Raw genomic sequence first — 12024 nt, forward strand, 5'->3', positions numbered from 1 at the left:
GTAGCTGGGACTCACGGGGTGTAGCTGGGACACACGGGGTTTAATTAACACAATGAACACGGGACTCAGAAAAAGTTTAAAAATGACCTTTGGTCAATCGCATGTTTTGTTAGGACTAACATTATGACAACTCCAGATGTTTACATTTCTCAGCTGCGCTCAGCTCTCCACTAGATGGTGTGTAATTTAAACACATCGGAACTGAGAGTTGAAGACAGTGAAACCAGCCAAGTATCGAAACTATCCTGTGTTGTATAGACGTATCGAGTGAAACCACCCAAGTATCGAAACTATCCTGTGTTGTATAGACGTATCGAGTGAAACCACCCAAGTATCGAAACTATCCTGTGTTGTATAGACGTATCGAGTGAAGCCAGCCAAGTATCGAAACTATCCTGTGTTGTATAGACGTATCGAGTGAAGCCAGCCAAGTATCGAAACTATCCTGTGTTGTGATTACGTATCGAGCGTCTAAGTTTCGTTATTACGTGTTGGCGTGTGTGAAGTGATTACTCGATCTAACCTGTACCATCTATGTGTCCATACGTTATATTGTCCATCTGTTACTGCGCTAGTTAGATCCCTTGCCGTGTGTAGACCTACTGCGTGGTTAGTTGAACGATAACCCGGGCGTGTCTGGTCACTCCTTGACACAACACTGACCGATGGCTACTCGTACTTGATGCCTTGTATACCGATTGTTTATGGTTGTCCAGACTACACAACACATTCCCGATTCAATGAAAACCCCCACACATTACCCGGGGATCGGGAAACAATGTTCATTGTTACTATGTTATCGTCAGTCGAGTGTTCAGACCGTGACGGGATAGGTTGATTGTTACAGAAAACACGTCGTAGACTTAGATTCTATTATCTGCTTCGAAAATGTGTTTTATTTACATTTAAAATAAATTCCAGTAGTATATTTAGATTTCTGTTTTGGCAGTGTTATTTAAGTGCAGATCATATACAAATCAGTCCTCACAAATTTCCTGTTTATTTCTGGTCTGTCCGCTATGGACCAGTACTTAGAGATCTAAACCAGGGGTCTCCAAACTTTTCAGCCCGAGGGCCGCATTGACTATCAAATATCAGTTCGGGGGCCAGAGTTTCTTCAAGGCATATCTTCTGTGTTATGGAGCCCCCCTCCCCGAAAAACGTCCACGCCCCGCCTCCCCCCCCCCAACAAAATATAATTTATATATAATTATAAATGTTTACAAATTTCAAGTGCCGCCGCATTTCCCTCCCCCCAGAGAAAAAAAACTGAAAGAAACACTGTCGGGGGCCGACAACACACTCGAGGTCCAAGTTTGCTATCAAATTATTCTTCACGTATTCTATATCTATGGTTGAGCCCATGTGACCTTATTATATTCACCATCTTCACCACAGGATTCAGTGCACTGCTAATGTCCATATATTTAGCACTCAAAGCTTGCTGATGAATAATACAGTGCAGGAACATTGGTTGTAGAATATTTTTCTCATTCGCTTGTCCAACCAAGACTTTCTTTATGCCACTAATGTACTTTTCCCCATCAACAGTCAGGTAACTGAGGTTAGTCCAGTCAAAGTTATTATCAGCAAATATGTTTTCTTTAGCTCATTGAATTTATCCTCTCCGGCAACAGTGCCACACATATTATGTAGGGAAGCCAGCTCTTGTTTTATGTTCATGTCTTCATCCACACCCCTAATGAACATAAACCGGGAGTGATCTCCCCTAAACTTTCTCGAATATTCTAATATAACACTACGGGGGATGGCAACTCGGGATATAGAGTTCTAGACAGGATTTTTAATCCATTTTAAATACTCAAATTTTTTAAAATAGAATATAATCTCGTAGAAAAAAGAAATGCACACCAAGTGAACGCTAAATAAAGATGTGCGTAATAGTGCGCAATATTATTAGTACTTTATAAATTTACATGTGTTTTTGAGAAATCGGAAGTAGCGTAAATTACTACTTCCGGTCAACGGAAATTACTCAAAATTTGACAGAAGGTAGAGAATTTAGATCTTCTACTTACATATCAAATTTCATTTATCTATCTGAAATAGTACTCAAGTTATAGGCTTTTGAAAAATTCAAAGTAGAAAAAGTACCACTTCCGGTTATCGGAAATCGCTCAAAAGTTGATACGGATCTACGATTTTGATAAAAAACTTATATATGAAATTTCATCAACCTAGCTGTAACGGTACTCAAGTTATCGTGTTTACACACGGACACACACACGGACAGAATTGGATAATCCAGTTTTTCCAACTCCATTACGCATAAAACGCCAAAATTTGTATATATCTGAGTTTATAATTTTTGCCCGATTAAAATAAGTCTTCTATATCCCGGATGTGATGAAGGACTGAGGAGTAAAACGGTGAAAACTGTCCAAATTTAATGTGATTTTTGTGCACGATTACAAGACTTTCTCTATACTTCGTATATACGAGAAAGTAACAAGCAGTTGAGAGGTGGAGCAGCTGTCCAGCGACTGATCCATTGCAATTAAAAAATAGTGAAACGTGCTTGCATTTTTCGCTATTTGAGTCACGATGTTTTCACCAATGTCTGCAACACGGTAGGCAAAGGTATTTGCACCCAAAGCAAAATTTTAAAATTGTTTTGAATTTTCTGGGCAAAGTTCCTCAGCCAACTCTAACAGACATTTTTTTCCGTGGACAAAAAGATCTCCGCGGGCCGGATGAGAGGACCTTGCGGGCCGCATTCGGCCCGCGGGCCGTAGTTTGGAGACCCCTGATCTAAACGGAAAGGATATCTATTTATTCCATACTTCCTTGCCAGGTATTCTCGCTAGGGAGAATCCGCTACAACGTACATGAACTGCGACCTAAATTTTCGCAGAATTTCTGTTGCTTTCTATAGCTGACCTAAATTTATTCTAAATATAGAAATAGTACTGTATGACCTCATCCAATGGGAAGGCGTGATTTATTTGTTGCACGCGCTGGGAAATTTGTCTAGTAGAATCACCACACTGCGCCGTATATTATAAGGATTTTTCCCTCTACGCCTCATTTATATCGTTTGTTTCCTATTTTGTTTCGATATGGTGTTCGGGGTGCATCCCTCGATTTCCGTATAAATAGTTTTTAATTTGATCGGCGCAGTCATTTGTCGAAGTAGATTCAAGGATATGCGTCCGTTCAAAAGTTTTAAGTTAAAATATTCGTTTTCACCGTGTGGTGCTGTAATTAGCTACTAGTCATTAAGACCATAGTATAATGACTCTATCCACGACCCCAGCCCAGCCTGACACGATGTCCACGGGAGAGACCGTGAGGTTACCGTCCAGGAGAGTTCTGCTCTCTAAGCTTAGATATTATGAAAACATTCGAAACTCGCTAGCCACAAATGGTTTTACAAAGGTAACACGTTCCTGTCATGAAAAAAATTTGTCTTCATGTTTTACATTTTGTTTAAAAATGTACTTTATACTCTTAATATTTTTTTTTTTACTTTAAAGATTATTTTTTTTCAGTGTTTGTAAATAAAATATGTATACTTGTTTATTAACAAATATTTTCTCTTTGATCCCAGGAGCCATCTGATAGTGAGGTGGATGAGGACAAGATGGGTAACTCCAACAGCAAGAAGTCCACTCCCTCTGTGTACTATGCCCCTGGATACGGGGTAAGCCTAGGATCCAGGCCTCCAACTCTGGAAGCTGAAGAAGGTATTCGTTTACGTCCACGTAAACCACACCATTCCCGCCCTAAATCACCGTCCCCTGCATCAGACAAAGACTCTGCTATTGGAGTGGGCGGCTCTGAGATGAGCCAGAGCCTGTACAGTGAGAACAGCGCCAACAGAGACTCCTTCTACTCCACCTGCACAGCGGAGAGTGGCTACGATGAATTTGGTTACCTGGAGGAGTGCCGTGGGTCCAAGCTGAGCAGCTCTCTAAAAGAAAACTTCTCCCCCGGCTCCCTGAAGGAGCGCAATCTCCAGATGCTGTACAGGGCGCACCACGGGCACGACGCTGGGCTGAACAGCATCGGCCGCAGTGCTAAACCAGGGCTGGACACACTGTCAGACTGCAGCAGTGAGAAGAGTGGCATCCTGTCCAGCAGGAGCTACCCCAGCACTGCTGACACAGACTCCAGCTACATCAACCTCAGTCTCAGATCCAATGTCGACCCCCTGGTGGAGAAGTTTGCCTCAGAGCAGGCCAGCAGGACTGGCTCCAGGCAGAGCTCTCTGGGTAAACCAGGTCTTCCCTGTCACATGACTGAGAACACAGGGGTCAACCATACTTCCTGCCAAGAGACAGACTTTACTACATTCTCTCCTAAAGTCTTATCAACAGAATCTTCACCTTGTCATAGGAACAGGGTTCCGGCCACCAGGGGGCGTTCAGCTGTCCGCGGTCACTTGCCCGGCAGGACGCAGGAGTGGTCACGTGGTGAGGATCAGGAAATGGACTACGACCCGTCACTGGACGCGTCAGAGTCTCTAAGAAGCTTCAACTCCAGCCTTGAGGAGATAGACTGGGATGCTGAGGATGACAGCAGGGACAAGATGTCCGCCCTGCCACAGTTCCAGCAGTCAGACTCAGACCTGCAGTTTAAACAGTCACTCATGCAGAGGATCCACGAGTGGTCCAGCTTTGCTGAGGAGTATAACAAATCTCGCTCACCCACCCCTGACTGTCTACCTGTTCGCTTTGTACGAAGAAGCCGCAGTCTGGACAGGCACCTGGGTGACCCCTCGTCTATCCTCATTTCTGACGCTGCTGACATAGCAGCCACAGCCAAGCCTATTGAGATTGAGCCTACCACAGAGAAAAACTTGGAGAGTTTGGAATACGAGTTGCACGATATTCAAGGAGAGTTTGAATCTATTACATCCAAACTTCATGAACTTATAGAGAACGGAAACGCTGAGCCGTCATTAACTGGCAGCAAGTCTTCCACAACACACAAACCTCATCATGCCCACAGCAAGCCGCGGGCCATAGACTCCAAGGTCCTGGGCAAGATGAGGACCAAGTGGGAGCGTGTGCCCAGCTCAGCCTGCTCAGACTCCAGCCGCAGCTCACGTGCCAGCAGTGTGGAGTACGTCTGGGACCTGGCCGACTACTCACACACAGGGGAGAGGCTCAGGTCTGACAGCCTGCTGGGGGATGGGGACATAACACTCCTGCCTGGTCAAGATGGTGCTGGACAGGTAGCCATGGAGCTTGATCACACTGGTAATTACTCTTGTTTTTTTTCTTTTGTTTTGTTTTTTTCCTCTGTTACACGTCACAACTGATATTTTTGGGATTTGTATTTTTTATTAGACAGGGTTTTTTTTGCCATATTCTTCATGGACTTTTCCCAACTTCTTTATTAGCATGACAGAAATATTATAACTGATTTTTAATCACTTATAACTTTACATTTTTAGAACTTGATATTTCATGTGGTCTTTAAGAAATACATTGATTAAATGTTTGTTGATCCTGTAGAAGTGGGTGTCACCAACATCTCCACGCCCATGTTGATAGCTGAGTATGCAGAAAAGGAGTGGAAAGGGGACACAGATAAAGCCAAGACCATGAAAGAGGTAGTTAGAAATAATTAATCAACCATACCATTATTTACCTGTTATTCCATACAAAATAAGGCTTTGTTAAAATCCATTAATTAGAATTCAGTCCATAGTAAATCAAGGAATAAAACTATAACTGATTTTCTTTCTGTGATAGGGCTACAAGCAGATAACTCCTGTGTTATCCCAGCATAGGCTGTGTGTTATAAGGGGAGACAACTACTGTGCACTGCGGAGTGTGCTGTTCCAGGTGTTGGTCAATGGTGAACGTGTGACACAGCGCTGGTCAGGCATCATCGGCATCATGGACAGCTTACACGACCTTTACAGTGACCCTTCCATCAACTTCCCCTCCTGGACGTTTGCTAACAGACTGCCCGGCCACTGTAAGGACAGGCTGGCGTCTCTGTCCAAGTGTGCGCTCTCCCTCTATGCAACAGTAAGTTTAACTTTCTCCCTCTATGCAACAGTAAGTTTAACTTTCTCCCTCTATGCAACAGTAAGTTTAACTTTCTCCCTCTATGCAACAGTAAGTTTAACTTTCTCCCTCTATGCAACAGTAAGTTTAATTGTCTCCCTCTATGCAACAGTAAGTTTAACTTTCTCTCTCTATGCAACAGTAAGTTTAACTTTCTCCCTCTATGCAACAGTAAGTTTAACTTTCTCCCTCTATGCAACAGTAAGTTTAACTTTTCCAGCAAAATTTTACTTTTATTACCAACTGTTTTTGGTTGTTTAATGCCAGGAGTGGTGAAAACTGATCTGTTGGTTTTAATTTAAACTTACAGATTGAAGAAGTCTGTAACTTACCTTCCCGTGAAGAGCGTGAAAAACGAACAATCTGTTTGCTAAATACAAATGCCACATTTGACCTTGAACTGATGGAAGGACTGAAGATCATGATGCTTCTGAACTTGGTGAACTTGAGGTGTCAGATGGACGATGGGGAGGACGTGCCCATCTTTTCACACCTGCTTTTTGCCAGGGACACTTCAGAGACTGTCTCCGACTTCTTGAAAAACCATTTAAATACTGTGGGAGATAGTGGAGGCTTGGAGCAGGTCTGTCTCACCACTACTTGTAGAATATTTGATTCAGTTTGTTACGTTTGGATTGTTCATTTGTATCTTTTTGATTGTTTGATTGATTCAATGTGTGTTTAACTGTTTGATTGTGTTTTGTTTGATTCAGTGTGTTTAACTGTTTGTGTTTTGTTTGATTGATTCAATGTGTGTTTAACTGCTTGATTGTGTTTAGTTTTATTGATTCAATGTGTGTTTAACTGTTTGATTGTGTTTTATTTGATTGATTCACTGTGTGTTTAACTGTTTGATTGTGTTTTGTTTGATTGATTCAATGCGTGTTTAACTGTTTGATTGTGTTTTGTTTGATTGATTCAATGTGTTTAACTGTTTGTGTTATGTTTGATTCAATGTGTGTTTAACTGTTTGATTGTGTTTAGTTTGATTGATTCAATGTGTTTAACTGTTTAATTGTGCTTTGTTTAATTGATTCAATGTGTGTTTAACTATTTGATTGTTTTGTTTGATTCAATGTGTGTTTAACTGTTTGTGTTTTGTTTGTTTGATCCAATGTGTGTTTAACTGTTTGTGTTTTGGTTGTTTGATTCAATGTGTGTTTAACTGTTTGTGTTTTGTTTGATTGATTCAATGTGTGTTTAACCATTTGATTGTGTTATGTTTGAAGGTGGAGATGTGTTTGCTGGGCTACACATTGGGAGTGAGGATCAGAGTGCTGCGGCTCGCCCAGTGTGGTCAGCAGGACTTTGACTGCATGTTCCCAGATGATGTCCCTGCTGACTGGCCAGAAGTGGACTTGATAGCAGAAGATGACCGCCATTACAATGTGCCTCTCCCTTGACTGAGTGAAGAACTGTTATACAACTGCTGAGTCGACACGTTTTTCATATCAGAATATTTTTTTTCACCTCAGTCATATCTCATGTGATCTGTGAAATCACTTGGTAGATGGTCATCTTATCAGCTGCTTCTCCAAGTGAAGACTGTATGGTTGTGCCAGAGATTCCAGCATTTTGTACTCAAATGTTTTGACTGCATGGATACCCATGTTTAGACTCCAGGGATTCCCATGTTTTGACTGCATGGATACCCATGTTTAGACTCCAGGGATTCCCATGTTTTGACTGCATGGATACCCATGTTTAGACTCCAGGGATTCCCATGTTTTGACTGCATGGATACCCATGTTTAGACTCCAGGGATTCCCATGTTTTGACTGCATGGATACCCATGTTTAGGCTTCAGGGATTCCCATGTTTTGACTGCATGGATACCCATGTTTAGACTCCAGGGATTCCCATGTTTTGACTGCATGGATTCCCATGTTTAGACTGCATTATTTAGGCTCAGGGCTCTGCAAGCTACCTGGTACACCCTCACACACACCTATGCAGTCAGCAGAGTTCACTCACAACCTTCACCTTGTTAAGCTGAGACAACTCTGTTCAACCCAATCAAACATCTGCATTTATCTGCTCTTGTATAATTTGTATAGTAAAGTCAAACTAATTTTCTGCTGACCAGAAATAATGTAGGCATTTATGATGTGAGTACATCAATGTCTGGATATGTTACTCGTATTATGTATATAAATAGATATAAATAGAATACTGGATGTGTCTGCAACATCTCACACACTTTGTTGTTGTTTCTATCAATACAAAACTGCTTAGTATGTTGATGAATGAAAAATAAATGCAATAAATTTGTGACAACTAAGTCAGCATGTTAGCTCTGGTCACTGGGGCGCAGTGATTTCATAAGGGGACAGAACTAATGAAATGTACACATCAAAATTATTTGTTTCATGCAATCAATGTTTGGTGTGTAAATAATTTTTCTGTGTGAAACCAGTGTTCCATGTTTAGATGTTATATGTTTCTGGTGAAACCATAGCGGTATTCTTGTCATCAAACAGACACCAAACTGGTGAATGCTAAATTATTGCCATATTGAAACAACCCTCACAGTATCTTCTAATGTTGCAATGTTAGTAAGCTCCCTTTTTCTCTGATACAAGGCTAGGATTTAGCTTTTACTACTAAAATGGAAGTGCTGAAATTTTAAAATAGCTTGTACTGTCAATTTCATTTATTTAATTATTATAAAAAATGTTTGATATGTTGTGTGATAGAATTTAATAAATTTAAAACCAAATTTTATACCAACTAAACCCCCCATAAAACAGGACATAACAGGTTATAAAATTTCAGCAGTTCTGTTTCTATATTAAAGGCTAATTCCTTTTGCTTGAATTAGTTAAGGGAGATATTTCCCTTAGTTGAGGGAGAAAATTTGTCCCTTAGTTACCCAACACGCCTCAGTATGTAGATATGTACCATAAATTTAGTCTATGCATGTGACTCTCAGAGCTGGTGGGGGTCTAATTATTTTTGTAAATAAATATTTTTTTTTTCTAATTACGGATCACCGTATTAATCAAATTGAGAAACTTGGCCCTATTTTGATTATGGTGGCCATTGAGAAAGTCACCTGCATAGCTAGACCAACTCTCATCTGTGATATGAACTGTATCTTTAGTCCTGTCCTACCCCACTGTATTCCAGGTGCTTTCATTCAAACCAGGACTTTTGTTTACTCTTGGCCTTCATCATTTGTTGCTTCGTCTTCAGTTTTTCTTCTCTTTGGACTTGATGCTTCAGGTCTATAATAGCTGCAGGTTAATCTACCACGTTTTATTGACAAGTTGAAGAAGTTTTAGAGTAATTAAACCAGTTAGTAGCTGATTGACATTTGACTACGTTATTAACTGTAGTCTTTAAGTTCTCTCATGCAGATTTCAGCCCTGGCCTATACCATGCCTCCATCCTCTTCTATGAAGACCTGAAGCATCTGGCCCAAGTTGGGATGTTACTGCACTTGTGCCCAGATATTGTTGTTGAGTATATGTGCATTTAATACTTGAAGCTGTTCCTGTTACTGCAAATCACCTCGATGCTGTTTTCACCAATCTGATTTTTTTTTCACGCTACTCACCACTATACAACACTTATTAAGTTGTTGCTTATTTAAATCTCTGAATTGGATTTTGTTTTGACTAGTCTTGTTATATTTATTTATTTGCTTTTTAGATCTTATTTTAAGATTAAATATAGTTTGTTGTTGTTGTTGTTTATTATATCATGGGCTCTTAACCACAAATAATTGGACCAAAAGTTTATCAAATTTTTTATTAAGGATTAAAGGTGTAGATCCAATCAAGGTTAAGGACCCTAGATGTTGTATTGATGGCATAATGGGCATAGACTAGATTATTGTACTCCGGTATTTTATCTTTGTGATTGTAAGTGGCTTCAATGTTTGGAGTGGCTGATTTTTATTTTATTTATATTTGTTTTCTTATTTTTTTCGTTTTATTGTCAACTACCAAAATTGAAACACTTGACTTTAAATTACTGAATTTTTGGAGTTTGGACACAAGGTTACTGTATTTAAACACTAGTTTTTAAGATGACTTAAAAACTTCTTGTGTTCTATTTTAATTTGCCCATTGGTTCTCCTTGACATTTCGACCTTTCGATGTAGTCAAGGTCACATTAAACTGCCATTTGTTTGAGTTTATGTATAGAAGCTGTTGTTATTTAATTTCTAAATATATTCCATTAAAATAATTTACAAACCATAACAATGTACACTTAAGATGTGCTTTTATCTAGGTTAAATTTTTATTTTCAAATATTTATTACAAGTAGGCCTATTGATTTACACAGGATAGGGTTCACATATCTTTGTTTGCAGAATACATTCATGAGCTTTTTTTATTGAGTTAGTTGAGTAACTAGTGTTTGGTAACTAAACAGAAGTTTGAACTTATCTCCACATACAGCTTGAATTCACCTCTCATTTGACCAGGTCGCATTGACCTTGCTTCATGTTTGTTTACATGTTGGTGGGAATTTTTTTATCTTTTTATTTAACCTGGGTACTTTATTCAAGAACGGAAAATTGGTTCTGTAGTGGATAGTGCATCCTTTTATTTATATCAGGGATTTAGGTATGCAAGATTTCATTTTTTTTAACGTTCTAGCAGGTGGTTAACACACACCAAAGGGATTTAGCTTTTCAGATTTTGTTTCGTATCTCCTAAATTTTAAACAACTTTTGCACTGGTTTCATATTTGTGTGTGATATAAATATAGCCGTAGGACAAGCAGAAGCCAAATTGTAGATGGAGAATTGATAGCTGTCTCCAGGCTATGTAGTACAATCTGTAGAGCTGTATAGGGAAGTGGATGTGACACGGATATATGGTGGATGTGGTGTGGATTTAGGGTGGATGTGGTGTGGAGATAGGGTGGATGTCAGGTTTAGTGGTGCTGTGTGGATGTCAACATAGTGGGATTATATGGTTTTGTAATTTTTATTATTAATTGGTTATCATATCAAAGTAAATTCAGTAGCTATGTCACTGTTTTTATAACTAGTTTTAATTAATTAAAGTAGGCCCCTATTTGTCAACTTCAAATTGTATACATTTTTATTTTTAAATGAAATATTGATCTTTTAAATAGGCCAAGATATTTTGAAATTTATATATTTTTATTATTTTTAAAATAGTTTTTTCTACATTCAGAATGCTACTTTGTATAAAATAGCCGCAGTACTGTATGTAAGACAGAGGTTCTAAAATGTGTAAATATGTGCCCTATGTGTAAAGTGTGAATACAAAACCTGAACTTCTGATGTGAGAATGACAAATGTCTAGCTCCCCCGAGTCATGTAAGAAAAATAAATACTTGATTTCTTGACAACAATAATTTTGTTTTCAATTATAAAGTGTTGTTTTTTTAATGTGTATTTTGTAAACAAAATCTGTCATTTGTCTAATTTTGAATCATCTCTATTAAAATTTTCATTTTATCGGAGAACTTAAGTGTATATCCAGTTCCAGTGCATTATTTAAGTTTAGTTTAAATAAGAGTTAGTAATTATAATTTGATGTTTATATTTTGTATACAATAACATAGGAAAGATAACTGGGTGCTTTTGATCCACGCAGTTTACGATAATAAAAGGGAGATATGTTTATGAAAGTAAATCTACATACTAAATCTTTTAAGTTTCGACATCATAAGATCTGCCATTTTACCCTTATCTGATCGGGTTTAACTTGGAGAAACAGAGGTGTGTGTACGATGTTGTTTTAATTGTGATACGGAAAGGGGAGGTAAAAATAAGCATGAAGTAGTTAATGGGCGCAACCTTGAGTCCGGGGCCCATGAAGTGTCATGGCGCTCAAGGCCATTACACATGAAAACATGGGATGCGCGCGCAGCTGGTTGGGTCCGCATCTGTTGTTTTGATGGTCAAAAGTTGAACCACTGCGCTCTCAACCCGCGTGACTGGCTAGTCAATACTTGACCTCTGACCTCACTAGAGCGTGCGCCGTCTGACTAA

General features: G+C 39.3%; 1 protein-coding gene across 5 annotated transcripts in view; it reads left to right on the forward strand.

Moving 5' to 3' along the window:
* Nucleotides 1-9410, forward strand: part of LOC131938641 (uncharacterized) — a 55833-nt gene extending 46423 nt beyond the window's left edge. For 4 of the 5 annotated variants that reach the window (XM_059296748.1, XM_059296749.1, XM_059296751.1 and 1 more), the window contains exons 3-7: nucleotides 3572-5225; nucleotides 5484-5581; nucleotides 5724-6005; nucleotides 6355-6627; nucleotides 7274-9410. In XM_059296748.1, coding sequence (XP_059152731.1) covers nucleotides 3572-5225; nucleotides 5484-5581; nucleotides 5724-6005; nucleotides 6355-6627; nucleotides 7274-7447 — 2481 coding nt within the window. In that variant the 3' untranslated portion in view covers nucleotides 7448-9410. Of the gene's footprint in view, nucleotides 1-2892; nucleotides 3400-3571; nucleotides 5226-5483; nucleotides 5582-5723; nucleotides 6006-6354; nucleotides 6628-7273 lie in introns of those variants that run through there. The other variant, XM_059296752.1, reaches the window with a different exon arrangement.
* Nucleotides 9411-12024: the final 2614 nt, after the last annotated feature.

Source organism: Physella acuta, unplaced genomic scaffold (genome assembly GCF_028476545.2).
Source record: "Physella acuta isolate Inbredline_101_S28 unplaced genomic scaffold, ASM2847654v3 ptg000254l, whole genome shotgun sequence".
In the NCBI taxonomy this organism is placed as follows: Eukaryota; Metazoa; Mollusca; class Gastropoda; family Physidae; genus Physella; species Physella acuta.